The 24,325-nt window shown below is 32.4% G+C and overlaps 2 protein-coding genes and 1 long non-coding RNA gene across 11 annotated transcripts in view; 1 reads left to right on the top strand and 2 right to left on the bottom strand.

Moving 5' to 3' along the window:
- The window catches only part of LOC127709888 (UV excision repair protein RAD23 homolog B-like), a 36,971-nt gene extending 12,692 nt beyond the window's left edge, over positions 1-24,279 (bottom strand). Inside the window, exons 1-5 of one of the 2 annotated variants that reach the window (XM_052215571.1) lie at positions 24,102-24,279; positions 20,784-20,865; positions 13,810-13,889; positions 13,420-13,565; positions 4,316-4,556 (exon numbers count right to left, since the gene is read on the bottom strand). In XM_052215571.1, the coding sequence (XP_052071531.1) occupies positions 4,316-4,556; positions 13,420-13,565; positions 13,810-13,889; positions 20,784-20,865; positions 24,102-24,167 (615 nt within the window). In that variant the 5' untranslated portion in view covers positions 24,168-24,279. Of the gene's footprint in view, positions 1-4,315; positions 4,557-13,419; positions 13,566-13,809; positions 13,890-20,783; positions 20,866-23,972; positions 24,046-24,101 lie in introns of those variants that run through there. The other variant, XM_052215577.1, reaches the window with a different exon arrangement.
- Positions 1-24,325, bottom strand: part of LOC127709649 (uncharacterized) — a 479,059-nt gene that overhangs the window by 376,427 nt on the left and 78,307 nt on the right. Inside the window, exons 15-16 of one of the 8 annotated variants that reach the window (XM_052215313.1) lie at positions 16,357-16,753; positions 11,358-12,094 (exon numbers count right to left, since the gene is read on the bottom strand). The exons of 5 other annotated variants lie outside the window; for them this stretch is intronic. The gene's annotated coding sequence lies outside the window, so the exon portion shown is untranslated. Of the gene's footprint in view, positions 1-11,357; positions 12,095-12,476; positions 12,495-16,356; positions 16,754-24,325 lie in introns of those variants that run through there. 2 more of the 8 variants (XM_052215339.1, XM_052215347.1) reach the window with 2 other exon arrangements.
- Positions 12,272-24,325, top strand: part of LOC127710138 (uncharacterized) — a 304,241-nt gene continuing 292,187 nt past the window's right edge. The window contains exon 1 of the long non-coding RNA XR_007986007.1: positions 12,272-12,300. This is a non-coding gene — a long non-coding RNA (uncharacterized LOC127710138). The remainder of the gene's footprint in view (positions 12,301-24,325) is intronic.

Raw genomic sequence — 24,325 nt, 5'->3', positions numbered from 1 at the left:
TGGTCTAAGAACTTCAATTTTTTTAATTTACCTATTATGGTCCAATGTCCAAAATCAAAATACATGGTTAGATTCAGCATATCAAAGAACCCCATATATTCAATTTTTGTTGAAATCAAACAAAGTTTAATTTTGGACCCCAACTTGGACAAACTTGAAAACTGGTCCCATAATCAAAAATCTAAACACATGTTTAGATTCAGCATATCAAAGAACCCCAAGAATTCAATTTTTGTTAAAATCAAACTAAGTTTAATTTTGGACCCTTTGGACCTAAATGTAGACCAATTTAAAAAACGGGACCCAAAATTAAAAAATCTAAAAACACAGTTAGATTTGGCATATCAAAGAACCCCAATAATTCAATTTTTGATGAAATCAAACAAAGTTTAATTTTGGACCCTTTTGACCACAATATGAACCAATTTGATAGCGGGCCTACAAAATAAAAATCTAAATACATGGTAAGATTCAGCATATCAAAGAACCCCATATATTCAATTTTTGTTGATATCAAACAAAGTTTAATTTTGGACCCCAATTTGGACCAACTTGAATACTGGGCCAAAAATCTAAAATCTAAATACATGTTTAGATTCAGCATATCAAAGAACCCCATATATTCAATTTTTGTTGAAATCAAACAAAGTTTAATCTTGGACCCCAACTTGGACCAACTTGAAAACTGGTTCCATAATCAAAAATCTAAACACATGTTTAGATTCAGCATATCAAAGAACCCCACAAATTCAATTTTTGTTAAAATCAAACTAAGTTTAATTTTGGACCCTTTGGACCTTAATGTAGACCAATTTAAAAAACGGGACCCAAAATTAAAAATCTAAATACACAGTTAGATTTGGCATATCAAAGAACCCCAATAATTAAATTTTTGATGAAATCAAACAAAGTTTAATTTTGGACCCTTTTGACCTCAATATGAACCAATTTGATAGTGGGCTCACAAATAAAAAATCTAAATACATTGTAAGATTCAGCATATCAAAGAACCCCATATATTCAATTTTTGTTGAAATCAAACAAAGTTTAATTTTGGACCCCAATTTGGACCAACTTGAAAACTGGGCCAAAAATCTAAAATCTAAATACATGTTTAGATTCAGCATATCAAAGAACCCCATATATTCAATTTTTGTTGAAATCAAACAAAGTTTAATTTTGGACCCCAACTTGGACCAACTTGAAAACTGGGCCCATAATCAAAATTCTAAACACATGTTTAGATTCAGCATATCAAAGAACCCCAAGAATTCAATTTTTGTTAAAATCAAACTAAGTTTAATTTTGGACCCTTTGGACCTTAATGTAGACCAATTTAAAAACGGGACCCAAAATTAAAAATCTAAATACACGGTTAGATTTGGCATATCAAAGAACCCCAATAATTCAATTTTTGATGAAATCAAACAAAGTTTAATTTTGGACCCTTTTGACCTCAATATGAACCAATTTGATAGCGGGTCCACAAATAAAAAATCTAAATACATGGTTAGATTCAGCATATCAAAGAACCCCAAGAATTCAATTTTTGATGAAATCAAACAAAGTTTAATTTTGGACCCTTTTAACCTCAATGTTGACAAAGTTGATAACGGGGCCCAAAAATCAAAAATCTAAATACATGGTTAGATTCAGCATATCAAAGAACCCCATATATTCAATTTTTGTTGAAATCAAACAAAGTTTAATTTTGGACCCCAATTTGGACCAACTTGAAAACTGGGCCAAAAATCTAAAAACTAAATACATGTTTAGATTCAGCATATCAAAGAACCCCATATATTCAATTTTTGATGAAATCAAACAAAGTTTAATTTTGGACCCTTTTGACCTCAATGTGGACAAAGTTGATAACGGGGCCCAAAAATCAAAAATCTAAACACATGGTTAGATTCAGCATATCAAAGAACCCCATATATTCAATTTTTGTTGAAATCAAACAAAGTTTAATTTTGGACCCCGATTTGGACCAACTTGAAAACTGGGCCCATAATAAAAAATCTAAATACATGTTTAGATTCAGCATATCAAAGAACCCTAAAAATTCAATTTTTGTTAAAATCAAACTAAGTTTAATTTTGGACCCTTTTGACCTTAATGTAGACCAATTTGAAAACGGAACCAAAAATTAAGAATCTAAATACACGGTTAGATTCGGCATATCAAAGAACATCAATAATTCAATTTTTGATGAAATCAAACAAAGTTAAATTTTGGACCCTTTGGACCTCAATGTGGACCAATTTAAAAACGGGGCCCAAAATCCAAAAACTTAATACACGGTTAGATTCAGCATATTTAAGAACCCCAAGAATTCAAGAATAAAACCCCATTGGAATTGATCAAGAAATAAGCAATTTATACGAAGTATCTTCTTTTGCACAATACTGTGCAATTGAATATTTCTTGCTATTGTGCAATACTGTACAATTGACAATTTCTTGCTATTGCGCAATATTGTGCTATTGGATATTTCTTGCTATTGCGCAATACTGTGCAATTGAAGATTTCTTGCTATTGCGCAATACTGTGCAATTGAAGATTTCTTGCAATTGTGCAATACTGTGTAATTGAAAATTTCTTGCTATTGCACAATACTTATTATATAATAATTTACACATCCTGTTTGGTGTGTATCTCCTACCATATCATTATTATTTGCTTTTAAATATTAATCAGAAATAACCAACTTAAAATGGAAAAATTTAAAAGAAAAAAAAAAGGAAAAAAAGAAAAAAAAAGAAAAAAAAAAAATCCCCCCCCCAAATTTTTTGAACCCCCTTATGATTCATCACCCCCAAACTCAATCCCAGCCTTCCCTTTGTGGTATGGTACCTTGCAGTACAATTTCAGAGAGATCCATACACTTGAACACAAGTTATTGTCTGGAAACTAGAAAAATGCTTATTTTTGGCCCCTTTTTGGCCCCCAATTCCTAAACGTTTCAGGCAATTACCCCCAAACTCAATTCCAGCTTTCCCTTTGTGATATAGAACCTTGTAGTACAATTTCAGAAATATCCAAACACTTACACACAAGTTATTGTCATGAAACTAGAAAAATGCTTGTTTTTTGCCCCTTTTTTGGCCCCTAATTCCTAAAATTTTGAGGCAATTACCCCCAAAATCAATTACAGCCTTCCCTTTGTGATATGGAACCTTGTGGTACAATGTCAGAGAGATCCATACACTTACACACAAGTTATTGTCTGGAAGTTACAAAAATGCTTATTTTTGGCCCCTTTTTGGCCCCTAATTCCTTAACTGTTGGTACCATAACCCCTAAAATCAATCCCAACCTTCCTTTTGTGGTATTGAACCTTATGGTAAAATTTCATGGAGATCCATTCACTTAAACTAAAGTTAGAGTGCGAAAACCAATGTGTCTTCGGACGATGCCGGACGACGCCAGACGACGACGACGACGACGACGACGCCGCCAACGTCATACCAATATACGACCAAAAAATTTTCAATTTTTGCGGTCGTATAAAAATGCTGACAGAACACAGGACATGTAAGACTTGTATTTCATTGAAGTTGTCTACCCCAAGAGCTATAACTGTGGATTCATTTATTTTCGTGGGTACCAATTTTTGTGGATTGATGAATGCCTGTGTTTTCGTGAATATTTGATTTTGTGGATTTCTATAGAAAATTTGCAATTCGTTGAACATCTAAATTTGTGGTTCACCTATACCCACGAAATCCACAAAAATCTTGAAATCCACAAAAAGATCTCTCAGCAGAAAAACTATTATTTTCACAATGTACATTTTAATTTTTTTTAAGTGAATTTCATGACACCATTTAAATAGACAAATAGTAGCATACTGCAAAAACAACCCACTGCACTGTACAAAAATCAGATCAATATCGGCAATATTGAAAAGTACAATTTTCAAAAAAATAATTACTCAATATTTGCAAGTAAATTCAGAACAGAAAATTATTTCGGAATGAGAGATATGGATGAACCTATTTACAATGATCATATTTTGACAAGGCATAAAAAGAAATCTACAGTCAAGCTCAAAAATATATAAGAGAGGCAAAAGATACCAAAGGGACATACAAACTCATAAGTCAAAAACAAACTGATAATAATGCCATTGCAAAAACCTAAAAAGGATCAAAAGACAAACAGCAGTATGTAAAATTCAACATTGAAAACGAAAGACTGAGCAACAAGAACCCTACCAAAATCAGGGCGTGATCTCAGGTGCTCCCAAATGGTTAACAGATCCTGCTCCACATGTGACACCCAGCATATATACATGACATTATATATTTACCCCTAACAAATATTCTACAGCTCTGTCTGGATTGTTGAAACTAGCTCTCAGTGCTCTAAGTACTTGTTCTCTTTCAAAGCCCATACTCATTAATTCTGTAACCATATTTTCATATTGCTGTCCTGTAACTAGAGCACTTTCTGCAGATGCCAATGAAACAGCTTCAGCTAAACCTGCTGCTGTAGTAGCTGTAGTGGTTGTTGTTGTTGCTGGAGGAGCAGGTGAAGACTCTGTGGTAGTACTGAAATTTAATAATTAAAATACTGTTATCAAGCCAATTTTAAACATATGTGAATATTCAGTTTTTGTTTCCAAGATCATCATAGAAACATTTAAGTACACTTAGAAATTCTAAGAGATGGCTTATTATACAAACAGATTTGGAGGCAGTTTTCTTCAATAAGGACACAATCAAACATCTAACAATCAATTCTTCTTTACTTTTTATTATTCCATCAAAACTGCTTGAAACAAATCTTTAAACATATAAGTTAATGAAATGTTCGAAAAGAATTGCATAATAGCATAAACCTAAATGCATTTGACATGTTTGAGGGTATTACATTTGCAATACAAGCTCCCTATCAAGCAGGAACATTGGATAAGTTTACACTAATCAAAGCATCGTCGGTGCTGTGATTCAGCCATTTGTTTCGCTACGGCCGATAGACCAACATTTTTTCTGATCTCATTTTTAATTAAAAAGAATTTATACAAGCTCTTGTAAGATATTTAGAGACAACCATCACAACTTTGGATAAGTTATTTTGGCTCAAAATGTTAATTTGTGTTTAAAAAGAGAAGTAACCAAGGGACAATCAAATATTATGTTTAAAAAAAAACAGACCACACTTGGATTGAATGTTAAACATTATCATTTTCATTATTATTTCACTAAAAAATAAACCGTATTATTTTCCTTTTTCTAAATCACCCCTTTCAGTTTATGAAATTCTCAATAAAAATGTACTTCTTCTATGGTATCAAAGTGATTGAAATCACTGATGGAAAGACCGGAATAGTTGTGTGCATAATATCATAATCTCAGGTATCGTGGTAAACAAAACAAAAACTTGATAATATATCACTCTTGCATTAATTTCAGAAAGATAATTGGGTTTTTTCAGTTGATAACACAAGCTTGTCTCCCTAAATTTACTCGTAAATGGTTGCTTTTGGGAATATTTCTATTTTTAAACATAGGTATGCAATTGTTCTTACTTATCTTGGAATCATTTAATTTCATTTCCATAATCTTACTATAAAAATTGTATTCAATTGGCCAAAGAGAATTTCTCAATTTTGATACAGTTTTCTACGGCCGCAAAAATTTTGCGGTCTTTTTTTGGTATCACGTCGTCGTCCGAAGACACATTGGTTTCCGGATATTTTACTTTTGTTTAAGTGTATGGATTTCTATGAAATTTAACCATAAGGTTTATGACCACAACAGGAAGGCTGGGATTGATTTTGGGGGTTATGGTCCTAACAGTTTAGGAATTAGGGGCCAAAATGGGGCCCAAATAAGCATTTTTCTAGTTTCCAGACAATAACTTGTGAAATGGTGTATGGATCTCTCTGAAATTATACAAGTTACCATATCACAAAGGGATGGTAAGAATTTGCTTTGGGGGGTTATGGCTCAAACAGTTTAGGAATTAGGGGCAAAAAAAGGGGAAAAACAAGGGTTTCCAGGTTAATGGACAATTACATAAGCACAAAACATAATTTTAAAGCAGTGTAAGGGAGGTAATTCAAACATATATTATCAAATTACCTCCCTTACACTGCTTGTAAATTATTTATAAAGAAATGTATTGTCTTTAGGTGATTAGCTGTCAATTTATTTTTAGAAGTTACTATTTTAAAAATGTTTAATAAAGGTAATTTAATTATAGCCATGATTATGTACGTGAAGGAATTTTATTTTTAGATATTACTATTTAATGTTGCCGATGGAGGCTTTTTAATTTTAGGCAATATTATGATGTCATTTTCTATTTTAAAAATTATTTAATTTTAGCCATGATAATGTATGTGAAGGAATTTTATTTTTAGATATTACTATTTAATGTTGCTGATGAAAGTGTTTTAATTTTAGGCATGATTATGATGTCATTTTCTATTTTAATACTTTTATGATGTATTTAAATGGGTTTTTATGGTTGCAAAGTCCTAGTTGTCAATTTATTTTTAGAAGTTACTTTTAAATGTTGATGAAGGAATTTTATTTTTAGATATTACTATTGAAAGTTGCTGATGAAGGTTTTTCATTTTAGCCATGACTATGATGTCATTTTCTATTTTAATACTTTTATGATGTATTTAAATGGGCTTTTATGGTAAAAAAAAGGCATTTTACTAGTTTCCAGACAGTAACTTGTGATTAAGTGTATGGATCTCTTTAAAATTGTACTACAAGGTTCCATACTACAAAGGAAAGACTGCAATTGAGTTTGATGGCTAATGCTAAAATGGGAATTCAAAAAGTTTATGGGGGAAGGGGGGGTTTTCATTTTTTTTTTAAAAGGATTCATATTTGTTTTTCAAAATTTTCAAAATTTCAAATTTTTGAAAAGTTTCAAGAAGAAATCTTCAATTGCACAGTATTGCGCATTAGATTTGTAAGATCTTTGACCACATTTATTTTGTGTCAGAAACCTATATTATGTCAAAAATTTAATCACAATCCAAATTCAGATAGTATCAAGCTTGAATATTGTATCCAAATTTGCCCCAACTGTTCAGGGTTCGACCACTGCGGTCGTATCAGGCTGCGCTCAACGAAGCATTTTATTTTTTATATTTCAATTTTTGGAAGGGGTATTGATTTGAAAAAGAAATCTTCAAAGGAAGGTATTGTATATTTTTTATTGAAGTTTGACTTAATGATTTCAGAAAAGAGGCATTGAAAATGCACTTTTTCAACAACAAAGATCAAATAACTAATTTTTATTTAAATTGGTGTTCCTTCTTCCTTGAGAAAAAATAATTTCCTGTATTCAAATATACATGTACAATACCTTACACTGTTAAATAGCAATATAATGGGAAATAAACAAATTAATTTGATTGAAGAAAATCCCCAGGTTAGAGTTATGCAATTTTGTTTATTGTTTCGAGATAATTAATGATAATATAATTGTAACTTAAATTAAAATAAATTATTGACTAAAATCAGATGATTATAACACTGATTTTACAAGTAAAATAGACCCTGCTTGCATTATTTCACACATATTTTGTTTTTGTCTTTTCTTTGCTAAAAAATGCATATTTTTTATCTATAATCATTCATCTCGGAGAAATAATTTACAGAATAATTTTATGTAGTATAGATCAAAAGCGATTATAGGTCTACTATTGACACATTCCCCATTTCCATTCTCAATTTTATTGAGGTCTATTCAATTATGTATTCAATTATGTAATACAAGAGATACCGGTATTAACTGTGGTCAATTAAGATTGGCATTAAAGTGGAGGTGATTCCAATTTATACTTTCACCTTTGAGTGAATTTTTTTGTAAATAATGACAGTTGTTCATCATACTGTATTGTAGCAGTACTCTTATTTGCCTAAGAAAAGAATTGGAATAAAAACATTTAAAAAGGGTGGGAATCAACTTTAATATCAATAAACACATCTTGTACCAAATGTATTCAATTACTTACACAAGCATAAGATACTGATAAAATACTTCCATAATTCTCATCAACTGCTTAAATTATATATATTACTTTTTCACATTAATTAATAAACAGTAATTTATTAAAAATTTTGCTTTCTAAAGGCACTATATGCAAGTGTATATATAAAATAAAGTAGCTGTTCAACCAATCTTTTCTTAATTTAAGGGAAAATAACATTTCAAAAGTTGGCAATAAATGATCAATATGGTGTATAAAGTATCTGAAAGTCATTCATTATATATCTTCAACTTAGAATTCTGCACCATCTCCAAATCCGGAGTGATCACATAGATCCAGCATGGCTGAATCAAAAATTGTTCAACCCGAACAAAACTCAAATCAGTGACTTTTCTTGACTGTATGCTAAATATCTAATCAGTTCAGTGTTCCAGCTAGCATGAAATGGAGGGGCGCCGCGCCCCGCCCCCAAAATTTTGCGCCCCTCTGCCCTTCTGATGTGCCCCTCTGTGCCCTTTTGAAAAAAGTTTTAAAAACGATCTTTTTTCCTCATATCGTCGCCATTTTGTTGAGTTCTTTATACACACACTTCATTAAGACAACAGATTAAAATTGTTGACACTTGTTACCTGTATATAATCACCTATTTGATTAGAGTCAATTACTTAAATCAGGTGAAATTTACGACCCTGTCTAATCCCTTTGCCCTGAAGCACCAAACATCCAAGTTAAATGAATTGATTTTTTAACACTTGACGATGCAAAATAGAAATTATAAAATAAATGTGAACGATGTTCATTTCTATTGTATTTGTTATTTATAAAATAACGTTCATTAAAAAAGAATCATTCCAATAGTATATTGTAAATCGTCAACACACAAAATGCCGACGAAAAAAAGAAAAATTGACCAACTCGAAAATGACAAGAAGAAAATATCAAAGACTTGCCAAGAATATGACCATCAAAGGTAAAAAAATAATTTAATTCTTTACTTTTATGAAAAATCGAGAAGAAGAAAGGTTTCTATCAGATATTGCAATTGTTCTTCTATTGTAAATTCCGCCGATTACGGAGCACTCGAAAGTCCAATTTTTATATCATTTTTCTTAAATTGAAATCCGTTTTGACAAACTTATTGATATTATTAGATACGCTCAACATGAAATATACGGAGATTCTTGTTGAATTGATAATGAACTTTCAAAGTTGAATTAATTTATTATTGTGACGATTACGGAGCTCTCGAAAGTCAGATTTTTGTATCAATTTTCTTATTGAAATCCGTTTTGACAAACTTATTGATATTATTAGATACGCTCAACATGAAATATACGGAGATGCTTGTTGAATTGATAATAAACTTTCAAAGTTGAATTAACAAACTTAAATACTTAAATATAACAGTTAGATTTTAAGATGCTGACACAATCGATCAGTTGGCCATTTTAGACCTTACAGGAACAGACAAAATTGAAACAATGTATGGTTATACAGAGATAGAAGCTCTGGCAAATACATTTGACATGGACCCTGAAACTCTCCTTATTCAATGGCAGGACTTTATAGCTCTTGCGTCATCAGCAGAACTTACAGATCGTTCCTTACCTAGTCTGCTAGAGCTATTTCATTCACCTTGTCATAAGGATAAAAACCTATTATATATGTACTCTCTTGTTGCAAAACTATTCAGTGTTGCAATAATACAACCACTCAGTACAGCAGAGTGGAGAGAATATTCTCTCAGGTCAAACTGATAAAGACAAGTCACAGGGCAAACTTGAAAACACAGACATTAACAATAAAATGCTTCGCTGGGGCGCAGCTTGATACGACCGCAGAGGTCGAATCCTGAACAGTTGGGGCAAATATGGACACAACATTCAAGCTTGATACAGCTCTGAATTTGGATTGTTATTAAATATTTGACACAGCATAGGTTTCTGACACAGAAAGAATGTGGTCTAAGAACTTGAATTTTTTTAATTTACCTATTATGGTCCAATGTCCAAAATCAAAATACATGGTTAGATTCAGCATATCAAAGAACCCCATATATTCAATTTTTGTTAAAATCAAACAAAGTTTGATTTTGGACCCCAACTTGGACAAACTTGAAAACTGGGCCCATAATCAAAATTCTAAACACATGTTTAGATTCAGCATATCAAAGAACCCCAAGAATTCAATTTTTGCTAAAATCAAACTAAGTTTAATTTTGGACCCTTTGGACCTTAATGTAGACCAATTAAAAAAAACGGGACTTAAAATAAAAAAATCTAAATACACGGTTAGATTTAGAATATCAAAGAACCCCAAGAATTCAATTTTTGATGAAATCAAACAAAGTTTAATTTTGGACCCTTTTGACCTCAATATGAACCAATTTGATAGCGGGGCCCACAAATAAAAAATCTAAATTCATGGTTAGATTCAGCATATTAAAGAACCCCATATATTCAATTTTTGTTGAAATCAAAAAAAGTTTAATTTTGGACCCCAACTTGGACCAACTTGAAAACTGGGCCCATAATCAAAAATCTAAACACATGTTTAGATTCAGCATATCAAAGAACCCCAAGAATTCAATTTTTGTTAGAATTCAATTTTTGTTAAAATCAAACTAAGTTTAATTTTGGACCCTTTGGACCTCAATGAAGACCAATTTAAAAAACAGGACCCAAAATTAAAAATCTAAAAACACGGTTAGATTTGGCATATCAAAGAACCCCAATAATTCAATTTTTGATGAAATCAAACAAAGTTTAATTTTGACCCTTTTGACCTCAATATGAACCAATTTGAAAGCGGGTCCTACAAATAGAAAATATAAATACATGGTTAGATTCAGCATATCAAAGAACCTCATATATTCAATTTTTGTTGAAATCAAACAAAGTTTAATTTTGGACCCCAACTTGGACCAACTTGAAAACTGGGCCCATAATCAAAAATCTAAATACATGTTTAGATTCAGCATATCAAAGAACCCCATATATTCAATTTTTGTTGAGATCAAACAAAGTTTAAATACTGGACCCTATCTTGGACCAACTTGAAAACTGGGCCCATAATCAAAAATCTAAACACATGTTTAGATTCAGCATATCAAAGAACCCAAAGAATTCAATTTTTGTTAAAATCAAACTAAGTTTCATTTTGGATCCTTTGGACCTTAATGTAGACAAATTTAAAAAAAACAGGACCCAAAATTAAAAATCTAAATACACGGTTAGATTTGGCATATCAAAGAACCCCAATAATTCAATTTTTGATGAAATCAAGTAAAGTTTAATTTTGGACCCTTTTGACCTCAATATGAACCAATTTGATAACGGGGTCCACAAATAAAAAATCTAAATACATGTTTAGATTCAGCATATCAAAGAACCCCATATATTCAATTTTTGTTGAAATCAAACAAAGTTTAATTTTGGACCCCAATTTGGACCAACTTGAAAACTGGGCCAAAAATCAAAAATCTAAATACATGTTTAGATTCAGCATATCAAAGAACCTCATATATTCAATTTTTGCTAAAATCAAACTAAGTTTAATTTTGGACCCTTTGGACCTTAATGTAGACCAATTTGAAAACTGGACCCAAAATTAAAAATCTAAATACACTGTTAGATTCGGCATAACAAATAAATAAATGTGATCAAAGATTTTACAAATCTAATGCGCCATACTGTGCAATTAAAGACTTCTTGAAATTTTTCAATATTTGAAATTTGAAAAAAAAAATTTTTTGAAGAATAATTCTTTTTAATTTCTGAAATCTGAAATGAGAAAAAATTGACCCCCCACAATTTCTTTTTATCCCCCCCCCCCTTTTTTCCCCAAAAAAATTCTTTCCCTCAAGATATGGTCATAATCTCAATTCAAATTTCCAATGGAGTTGGCAACCATAATTACCCATTTAAATTTACCATAGTGCTAACTTAATCTATTTTATAATAGAATTAAAAATATAGTGTCAAATCTTTCATATGGATTTTTTTGTAAAAAAAAAAGATGCAACATTTGCAGATATTTTTACTGGTCTTCCTTTATAAATATGCATTTCTTTAAACATAATTTAAAAGCAGTGTAAGGGAAGTAACCAAAACGTTGTATTTGGATTACCTCCCTTACACTGTTTTAAATTATCTTTATTGTTCATTAACCATTACTTTATACATAATTTAAAAGCAGTGTAAGGGAGATAATTTCAATGATGTATTTGATTTATCTCCCTTACACTGCTTTAAATTATGTTTTGTACTAAAGTATTTGTCCATTAACCAGGACAACCCTGTATTTCCCCCTTTTTTGCACCTAATTCCTAAACGGTTTGAGCCATAACCCCCCCAAAGCAAATCCTAACCATCCCTTTGTGGTATGGAAACTTGTAGTATAATTTCAGAGAGATCCATACACCGTTCCAGAGTTATTGTCTGGAAACTAGAAAATGCTTATTTTTGGCCCCTTTTTGGCCCCTAATTCCTTAACTGTTGGTACCATAACCCCTAAAATCAATCCCAACCTTCCTTTTGTGGTATTTAACCTTATGGCCAAATTTCAAAAAGATCCATTCACTTAAACTAAAGTTAGAGTGTGAAAACCAATGTGTCTTCGGACGACGACGCCGGACGGCGACGACGACGACGCCGGACGGCGACGACGACGACGCCAACGTCATACCAATATACGACCACAAAATTTTCGTATAAAAATGTTAACTGTAAAATTAAACTGTGATGAAACTAAATTTGAAAAAATTCTTGATCAATGTGTGACAACCTTCTTCAAAAAGAAAAACAGAAGACTTGTCAATGTTGTTTAATATTTATTTGCATTTGAACTCTTCTTTGAAAAAATCTGTAGTTCTGAAAGAGAAATGAATATAGTAATGACTATTAGTGCTCTCAGTTTGATTTTTACTTATATGTTCTAAATAAGTGATTTTTAAACTTGTATATAATAGTATAGAGTATTTAACTTAGCTACATGCTTGCTAAAAATATGTCATTATGTGGTAATATTAAGTATTTGATTTTTTTCAGTGAGAACGCACTAAAGTGCCCTTTTTTAAAAACGCGCCCCTCTATTTTCAAATCCTAGCTGGAACACTGCAGTTGATTCAGACATTTCAGATAAAAATTGAAAGAATAATTAGCTTTTCAAGTATTGTTTATGTCCATTTATAGATCTATAGCACTATAAATCTAAATGCAAAACACAAATCTAAGCATAAGTGCTCTTTCAAGATTTATTTCCCTGCATTTCAAACTTTCAAATGATATCACGCATACAAATTTTGAAATGATATTCTTTTCAATTACACTGAGATATTGGTAACATTCATGTTCAATATATGTATATAAATTTGATGTGAAATGCATTTTACAAGGGTAATACTCATTTTTGGACATGTTTTCTGATATGTTAAACACAAATTGTAAACACACCTTGGAGGGGTTTCTTCTTTCTTTTCTTCCGGTTTCGTCTCTGGTTGTGTTGCTGGAGTAGGTGTTGGTGTCACAACAGCTAAACCTGCTTCAACAGGGGGTGGGGCAGCTGGCGTTTCTGCTGGTTTAGCTGGTGCTGCTTTTGGCTGTTTATAAAAAAAAGACAGTTGAAAAATTACTTATTATAAACAGTTCTTCATTCATTATAACAATTAAATGTTATATATTGTTGTATAATCATGTTTATTACAGAACCAGCAATACATGTAAACAGAAAATTTAAAAGATTTATTTGGTTAGAACTTTTTAATGGACATGATGGAAAAGAGACTTAATATCAAAGGTTCTATTTAGTAATTTTTTTCCATCATACTTTTATAAACTTTATACCTTGGTTACCATAACAACCACAAAGTTTTTCTCCTCTATTTTGTATTCTGCTATTTTCTTTTCATCATCAAGGATTTTACCTATAATATAAAAACTGACACATAAACATGGTGAAGAGGCAATAGAACTTCTAGACTTGAGTATATGCATGCTTCCTTCTTTACATGAAAACTAATTTCTTTCTGATTTTTGTATACATCATAACATTGCTGGACCATATTTTATAACATTCCTATTCGCAATCAGCTTGATGCATAGATGGATTGGTGTTTAACATCCATTGGCAAATATAGACAATCAAAACTGACCTTCAAATGTTGTTTACGCAAATAATAACCTGTGTTAAAATTCCATTACAACAAGATCGTTTTCTTTTTTTCCATAATTCCTTAAGATTTTTCATCTCATAGATGAAATGGATCCATCCAAACGTGAAAGACGTCAAGTGAAAATTAATAGATATCCACAAACTATTTAGAATTTTCTTGTTCCATAGATTGACAAAAAAGTTTGTCCATTTGGATACCAAAAGCGTGATAGCCTGCCACAGGATGAAACCGCTATCCTCATTTTTTCCATTGGACAGGTCTACTTCGTTTATGACCATGATGACACGCGGATGGTAAAGAGTTATAATTTTTCGAGCGACATGGTTGCAATTTTTATTTCACATTTTTTCGTGTTTGAAGCTCATTATTCACTATGCTTCCTGAATGCAGATGAAAAGCAACAAGTAGCTGGGCTTTTTTCGTGAAATGACCATTTATTTCCTGTTTGGCCATGGACATAAACCCCCCTTTTTACAATAAAATTGAGAATGGAAATGGGGAATGTGTCAAAGAGACAACAACCCGACCATAGAGCAGACAACAGCCGAAGGCCACCAACAGGTCTTCAATGCAGCGAGAAACTCCCGCACCCAGAGGCGTCCTTCAGCTGGCCCCTAAACAAATATGTATACTAGTTCAGTGATAATGGACGTCAAACTAAACTCCAAATTATACACAAGAAACTAAAATTAATAAAATGCTCCGCAGGGTGCAGCTTGATACGACCGCAGAGGTCGAACCCTGAACAGTTGGGGCAAGTATGGACACAACATTCAAGCTTGATACAGCTCTGAATTTGGATTGTGATTAAATATTTGACACAGCATAGGTTTCTGACACAGAATGAATGTGGTCTAAGAACTTAAAAATTTTAAATTGGACATTCACCTATTATGGTCCAATATCCAAAATCTAAATACATGGTTAGATTCAGCATATCAAAGAACCCCAAGAATTCAATTTTTGATGAAATCAAACAAAGTTTAATTTTGGACCCTTTTGACCTCAATGTGGACAAAGTTGATAATGGGGCCCAAAAATCAAAAATCTAAATACATGGTTAGATTCAGCATATCAAAGAACCCAATATATTCAATTTTTGTTGAAATCAAATAAAGTTTAATTTTGGACCCCAATTTGGACCAACTTGAAAACTGGGCCAAAAATCTAAAATCTAAATACATGTTTAGATTCAGCATATCAAAGAACCCCAAGAATTCAATTTTTGTTAAAATCAAACTAAGTTTAATTTTGGACCCTTTGGACCTTAATGTAGACAAATTTAAAAAACAGGACCCAAAATTAAAAATCTAAATACACAGTTAGATTTGGCATATCAAAGAACCCCAATAATTCAATTTTTGATGAAATCAAACGAAGTTTAATTTTGGACCCTTTTGACCTCAATATGAACCAATTTGATAGCGGGGTCCACAAATAAAAAATCTAAACACATGGTTAGATTCAGCATATCAAAGAACCCCATATATTCAATTTTTGTTGAAATAAAACAAAGTTTAATTTTGGACCCCAATTTGGACCAACTTGAAAACTGGGCCAAAAATCAAAAATCTAAATACATGTTTAGATTCAGCATATCAAAGAACCCCATAAATTCAATTTTTGTTAAAATCAAACAAAGTTTAATTTTGGACCCTTTGGACCTTAATGTAGACCAATTTGAAAACTGGACCCAAAATTAAAAATCTAAATACACGGTTAGATTCGGCATAACAAATAAATAAATGTTGGTCAAAGATTTTAAAAATCTAATGTGCCATACTGTGCAATTAAAGATTACTTCTTGAAATTTTTCAATATTTGAAATTTGAAAAAAAAAAAATATTTGAAGAATAATTCTTTATTATTTCTGAAATCTGAAATGAGAAAAAATTGACCCCCCACAATTTCTTTTTACCCCCCCCCCCTTTTTCCCAAAAAATTCTTTCCCTCAAGATATGGTCATAATCTCAATCAAATTTCCAATGGAGTTTGCAACCATAATTACCCATTTAAATTTACCATAGTGCTAACTTAATCTATTTTATAATAGAATTTAAAGTATAGTGTCAAATCTTTCATATGGATTTTTTTGTAAAAAAAAAAGATGCAACATTTGCAGATATTTTTACTGGTCTTCCTTTATAAATATGCATTTCTTTAAACATAATTTAAAAGCAGTGTAAGGGAAGTAACCAAAACATTGTATTTGGATTACCTCCCTTACACTGTTTTAAATTATCTTAATTGTTCATTAACCATTACTTTATTCATAATTTAAAAGCAGTGTAAGGGAGATAATTTCAATGATGTATTTGATTTATCTCCCTTACACTGCTTTAAATTATGTTTTGTACTAAAGTATTTGTCCATTAACCAGGACAACCTTGTTTTCCCCCTTTTTTGCCCCTAATTCCTAAACGGTTTGAGCCATAACCCCCCAAAGCAAATCCTAACCATCCCTTTGTGGTATGGAAACTTGTAGTATAATTTCAGAGAGATCCATACACCATTCCACAGTTATTGTCTGGAAACTAGAAAATGCTTATTTTCGGCCCCTTTTTGGTACCATAACCCCCAAAATCAATCCCAACCTTCCTTTTGTGGTACTGAACCTAATGGTAAAATTTTATAGAGATCCATTCACTTAAACTAAAGTTAGAGTGCGAAAACCAATGTGTTTTTCGGACGATGACGATGACGACGACAACGTCATACCAATATACGACCGCAAAATTTTTTGGCGGTTGTATAAAAATTGAATCATAATTTCCTGTCGATATGCACATCTACCATGTCTACATAGTATGTCCTTATTACATGTATCTATAGTTTCATGAAATTCTGTTGTGTGGTTTCAGAGGAGTTGCGATGACAAGAACAGGGATGACGGACTGACGGATGGACAGACGGACGGGTAAAAACATTATACCCGTATAATAAATTCCTTCAGTACCAACTTCCAATTTATTTTTCTATTGGCTGTACACCTCTCTGGAAAATGCTAATTATCCCTATATATATATATGTAGCTAGATCAGAGAAAGTCAGGGAAAAAATTCCAAAGGAATCGATTGATATGCAGCAAAGATGTAACACTTTTGAAATTAAGTTACTAAACAAATTCAAACAGACCTCATCGCCCCGATGTAAACATTGAATGTGAATAGATCGAGAAGACCGCAAATACATGAACAAAAATCGAGAAGACCTTTTCTTAAAATAGTATAAAATAAATGGGGAATGTGTCCATGGGACACAGATGATGCCCCCACTTGCATAGAATGTTATAAAGGGACATAACTCAAGAATGGTAAAAGTGATGCTACCAAAATTCGTACTTGATTTGAGTTTTATGGTAATAAGCATTGTGTATAAGATTCATAACATTTGGTAAAAGCAAACTTAAGATAGAGAATGGAAATGAAAAATTCAGCAATTTTTCCATTTGTAAAGGGGCATAACTCTAGAACGGTAAAAGTGACGCTACCAAAATTCAAATTTGATCTGTGTTTTGTGGTGATAAGCATTGTGTAGAAGATTCATAACATTTGGTTGAGGAAAAACTAAAGTTAGAGAACCAAAACGAAAAATTCAGCAATTTTTCCATTTGTAAAGGGGCATAACTCTAGAAAGGTGTAAGTGACATCACCCAAATTCGAACTTGATCTGTGTTTTGTGGTAATAAGCATTGTGTATAAGATTCATAAAATTTGGTAAAAGCAAACTTAAGTTAGAGAACGGAAACAAAAATTCAGCAATTTTTCCATTTGTAAAGGGGCAAAACTTTAGAACGGTAAAAGTGACGCTACCAAAATTCAAACTTGATCTGTGTTTTGTGGTGATAAGCATTGTGTAGAAGATTCATAACATTTGGTTGAGGAAAAACTAAAGTTAGAGAACCGAAACAAAAATTCAGCAATTTTTCCATTTGTAAAGGGGCATAACTCTAGAACGGTAAAAGTGACAGCCGTACTTTTGACCTATAATTGCTTACTTTTTACACATTGTGACTTGGATGGAGAGCTGTCTCATCGGCACTCATACCACATCTTCTTATTTCTAATGTGTATAAGTTTCATAACATTTAGTTGAGGCAAACTAAAGTTAGAGAACGGACACCAATTTTGGGACGTACGGACGGACAGACAGACAAGGGTAAAACTTAATGCCCCTCCGCTACCGCAGGGGCATAAAAAATAGTTAATAGATACCTACTTTATAAAAAAATTCAGGGGTTCAAATTAACATTTTGTACTGGAAGGTCCAGGACCTTTGACACTCCAAAATTGAAAGGTCCACAACCTAAATCATAGGTCCTACTTTTACATGAAATATTTCATAACTCAATAAGATACAAAATTAATGTGCTTTTGGAGTAAGGTTAGTTTGTTTCATCATATTTGAACTGCATGTGATGTTTCGTTTCTCATATAATGGGCTATTCAGCGAATAAACAGTTTACAACCTTCAATATTGAAATACTGCTTACACATCAACACCATTTTTGCACTGGATTTCAAGAATAAATTCATAGTCACTGAAGGGTTTCCCATTTTTGCAATACTGTATGCAGTGTTGAAAAGAACCTTATATCTATTTAACTGATCAGGCTTACATTGCTGCTTGAGAATACATTGTCCAAGTTTAGTGTCTGACATTTAAACTTTACACTTAAAATTTGGGTCACTTTCATGGATAAGATAAATGCCGAAGTGCCACTTCGTATATTTTTATTGCGTCTATTTTAAGATTTTGTGTTCCCCTTACTTTCTTTTTCTGAATGGGTGGGGAACTTCTGGCTGTATGTGCATGACATTAGACCAGTTTATTCATCAAAATATAGCCACGGTTCAATCGATTTTCCAGTGGGGCTTAAATGTCCATTCCAGTTTTTCACGATCGCATTTTTGGTCTTTAGTGAGATCTTCATTTGATTTCTTTTGAAGACGTTGAAGGCACAGGCACTTGTTTCTATCCATGGGAAGGTTGAATATCCTTCTATATTTATGGATATTCGACCTTCCCATGGATAGAAACAAGTACCTGTGGTTGAAGACTGTTCATGATCTTCAGGCTTTCTCTTGGAAGACGTGATACCAAAGTGAAACGGACTCATGATTTTGTTCGAAAATGTCTAAATGATTAAATGATTTGTCACGTGACTTCTCGCAACTATTTATAACCTTGTGTTTCCAAGAAATACAAGGTTAAAAATAACTTTTATCACTCGTCAGCAAGGTCAGGGATGAAATATTTTTTTTATCTCAATTTCAATAACAATATGGCTTAAAAATGATGATACAGGTGGTTAAAAAGGTCAGCAAAGATCATTTTTATTTCCTTTAAAATCGAAGGTCCGTCGGGCGTAGCTAGTAACCAAAACGAAAGTCTGATTGCAACAGTGGAAGGTCGCGGACCTCGTACCACTGCTAATTTGAACCCCTGAAATTTATCTTTAATTTTTTAACCTGCACAGACGGACTTTTAAATTGTTACATTCACGAAAAGACAATATTTCTATATTGAATGTTCATGTGACAAGAGCAGACCGGTGTACTGGAAAACTTAGATGTGAAAAATTAGTATATTTTGGGAAATTCTAACATGCTAAGGACTTTGTGGAACACTCCAAAAATTTGTGACCCGAAAGATCTTTAGATTTTGTATGTACATGAATTTTTTCAATTTTTTTTTATCAATATGCAGCAAAGATTAACATTTTTTAGATTTTAGTTTCACAAGCTTCTATTTTCTAATGCAATTATATCGATAAATACTGAACATAAAACATTGTGTATTTGCATGTATATTTCTAATAGCACAGTTTAACAAATAATTTCTTTCAATGTACAATTGTTATTTAGAAATAACTTTTGATCAGTATTGTCACAGGCATTGCTTGATTGTTGATTTTCTCAACTCTATCATAGGAAGAGTGAATTTTCTTTTGTTCTTGTTCACTAGATTTCTCACTGCAGGAATACAGCACCAATTCCAATCAATGAACTGGCAGTAGAAGTTGTTTAAGATTTTACCTTTTTTGAAGGAATATTCAGAAAAGATAATGGGACAGGAAACAGTATACATGTAAAGCCAAGACATGCCAAAGCATGCTAGACTTTAGGCAATTGGGTACATTTATTTGTAGTCCAACCAGTCCAGTTTAAAGACCAAACCACAAATCAAAAACAGCAATGTAAAATCTGTCCTCAAACTGTCTAATTCAGAAAGCTGGTGTGTTATTCAGTGACCTATAAAAAGCATTCAACTGATAGAGAATATACTGGCCAATAAGATCATCAAGTCTTTGGAGAAATGTAATCACATCCGAGTTCAAACAAAGACGGTTTTAAACATAATAGCTTGTTGTGGCCATATGTCCAATTGAAAGAAGAACATAAGCAGTTATTTATTAGGTCAACATGTTTTGCAGCACTACATCATTTGTGTGCATGTGGCAACAACATCCTAGTTACTGCTGCATAGTAAGTAATTTTTAGGTTGACATGTTTTGCCACAATAGCAAAAAGTTGCCAAAAACATCCTAGTTACTGAATGGTAAGTTATAAACAGTTGTTACAAATTTCAATGCAATTGTTCTTTAATGAAGGACCTTGTTTTAGTAATATATATCATATATACCAGCATAAATCAATTTCTGTCCACCAGCAGGAAACGTTTCTTTTCCTTTCTCTGCCTCTACTTTTTCTTTTAATTTCTTTACCTATAAAATGACAAAAATCAACTTTCAAGGAAATTACTAAATGTAACTTTAAATTGTTTGTTTTAGCAGTATACTGTATTCAGTGTTGTTCCAACATGTACAAGTTAATCCAAGTTGAAGCGAGACATAGTGATCCTGCATTCTGTCAGCATATCAACATTAAGGTTCAGTTTGTGGTAAAAGTTTTTTAAGACATCAATAACTTTGTCAACAGAGTTCGCGAAAATGGTCGGTCCTGTCGGTCAAAATGAGGCTCGGACCAGTATTTTGAAGGCTAGAGCCGGTCCCAATGACCGATGTAAAAACGGCCGTTGTAGTGCATATTTTGGCACTTTTTTACATTGGTTATTAGATGTACGGCAACTGTTTCCAATAAGTGTTTACATCGGTTATCAGATGTACCCGCTGCCAATTTCCGGTACTGGTTTACGGATTTATTATAAACAAACCAAAGCGGCGATCTACACGTGGCCTACTAAATTTGTTCATAGAGCCATCCCTGGCAAACAATCGGCGATTGAACCCTACAATGGAGCAAACAAATACTGTAACAGCCGAGAAAGTGATTCAGATGATGAAATGGATAGTGAAGATGACTTTAAATAAGAACAATCAGAAGACCTGAACTGGTCCTTCATTGTTAATTTGCCTGTGGGTGCGAAGAATAAAACTAATATTAATAAAGTTATTTTTCGATAAAATATGTTATTAATTTTATTTCAGGATAAAATTGAGAGATTTTGTAGGACTGACAAATAATCATGCTTTGTCGGTCCCATGACCGACGGACCAAAATAAGTTTTTCGCGAACTCTGTGTCAAACCTTCAACATTTTTTTCACAACAATGAAACTAAAATTTCTTAATTTCAATGGTATCAGTCACTCAGATCACTCACATGAATTTTTTTTAAATACATAGCTCCATCAAAATTTGAATGTTTCTCATTAAAAAGATATATAATGGTAAATTTAACTAAGGGGATTTAACCAAATGTCTGTTATTGCGAACCAAATGAAACTTTTCCATAGTCATCTCCTCTTGGTTAAGGTATTTAAACTTTTGTCAGTTCTATTGTCCCATTAAATAAATACAATAGCTATTGTTCTCTGTGTAGTTTATTCACTAGGACCTTTAAATTTCTTCTAAGAGAAATCTGTCACTCGTTGATTAATTTACCTGAATAAAAAAAAAAATCTTCTATATAGATGAAAATACATGTATCGACTCACAAAACTGCATGTGATGTTGTTTTTATTCAATATCAATAATATATTTTCAATCTGTTCAATGTATGAATGTAAACACTGATTCAAATCATGGTCCGACACTTACGGTTGTCCGATTGCCCGGGGCAAGTTAATGCCGTATTCTGACAAGTAAAAACATCATCTTGGTTGTCCGATCGGGCAAGTGAAAAAAAAAGTGTTATATGATTAAAATTTCACAAATAGTGTCTGTTGTTTTGTCCATAGATTACTCAGTGATAACACCGCACGGTCAAGTAAAGTGGTCTTAACCCCCCTTCAATGTGTATATTTCGTCATTTGTTCGCACTGAATTCCCCATTTTACCAAAAATAGATCACGTTTAAAAATATTGGCCAATCAGGCGGCCGCGGCGTTGCTTCGTCATTATCATTATCAATCAGGACACCACTCAGGCGTTAACAACGCACGTGATATTCCCACCGACTAATGGAAAGCGGGGGTCTATTTTCGTTGTTCTAACTTTAGAATTTGACATCGGATGTGTATTTTCCTAAGATGGAAAAACGTAAAAGCTTGAAAGAGAAAATGAAATTAAACTTTAACAAATTTGTCAGTTGTTGTTAGTTTATCAAGAAGGGTTTTTTGAAATGGCATTTCTTAGATAAATTATTATCAAATAAGTATCTCTATGTAAATGATCCAATTCCCGTATATTAGTCGATCTTTTCCCTCCCTCCTCGGCTCATATATGCCTCATAGTATCTCAGTGGTCAAGTCTAGTTGCTGCCATCATGACACAACAATCAACATTACAACCACAAAAATAGCATGTAAAAGTTTGGGCATGTAGATTTCACTTTCAGACAAATAAAAGTAATAGGGCACTTGCCCAACTGGACAAGCTGGTATAAAAGTTAATGTCGAACCCTGCAAATATTAAAAGTTGATTTCTGACAAAATTTTCAACACTGTTCCTATTGAATTTTTGTTTTGTTTTTGGGTGTTTGACCATGTCTGTATAAAGGCCTTCTTAAATGAATTCTATAACTAAACAAAAAAAAAAGATGCAAACTTCATTAAGAACAATGCTAAAAAAATTGTTGGAAATCAACTTTTTATGATTAAATTCGTGTTTATATTGAACAGATTGAAAATATATTGTTGATAATGAAAAATACATCATCACATGCAATTATGTGAGTTGATACATGTATTCTCATCTACTTAGATATTTTTTTTAATTCAGGTAAATTAATCAATGAGTGATGAATTTCTTTTACCCTGTTCCTGTTTTGTTGACGGATGCTGCAACATGTTGTTAGTCATACGATTTCCCGCATACTTGTATAACTGATCACCAAAAAGAAAATAATGAGGACGAACATTTCAAATTTATTCTGTTTGTTTTTAAACTATACTTTAAGACAAGAAAAAAAACACTGCCTGAAGATAGAGTTTCTTTGTTTACATTGCACTTGATGTCACTTATAAAATTCCTAACGATAGGGCCAACATCGGATACATTTCCGTAATATTCAGTAACTCTTACACCAGAAATTATGCTGGGATTTTTTTTTACAATGAATGTTTAATTATATAAATCTGCTGTTAACGGTTATTGTAAAGTATTCTGAACAAATGCTAAAGGTTTGCTGACTTCGCCCCTTTCCACAGGTGACACCTGCCTCATATTTCTTTAAAAAAAAAGAGTGTTCTGGTAAAATTATCATAGTTCTCATGTGTTTATTGAGATTTTTTTGAGTTTTCAGGAAATCGATGTAACCGAAATACGCTATTTCTTGAATAATTTTTTTTTGACAAGCAATAAAATCTTAGACGATCGATGGCAGGAAACAGCCACAGTTTTTTATTTGGCGGATGTGTTCACCATGCTTACGTGTATCTCAGTTTGTTATTAAAGCCTTACTCCTCCAATGTCCATACAAAATACAGTACATGTACGGATCTACGCCGAAAGTGACGCCGGAAAAGGGGAAAACCTCTATGACAAGGCACAAGAACTTACCAACTCATCTTCCCCAATTTCAACCTTAAACGTTTGTTGTTGCAAAGTTTTCAGTGTTATTATCATATTGATTCAATCTAATGGTGTTATCTACATGGAAAGTTGTGCTTCTTCGGTTTTCAAATCGATTTTGCAAGTAACCGGATATAGTGTCATTACCGAAAGGTTCGCACTTAAAAACAAATCTTTATTATGTCTTTCGACTATTAATCCAAATTTAAAGT

The sequence above is a fragment of the Mytilus californianus genome, unplaced genomic scaffold (genome assembly GCF_021869535.1).
Source record: "Mytilus californianus isolate M0D057914Y unplaced genomic scaffold, xbMytCali1.0.p SCAF_1, whole genome shotgun sequence".
Classification (NCBI taxonomy): Eukaryota; Metazoa; Mollusca; class Bivalvia; order Mytilida; family Mytilidae; genus Mytilus; species Mytilus californianus.
This window is presented reverse-complemented; position numbering and strand designations above follow the sequence as displayed.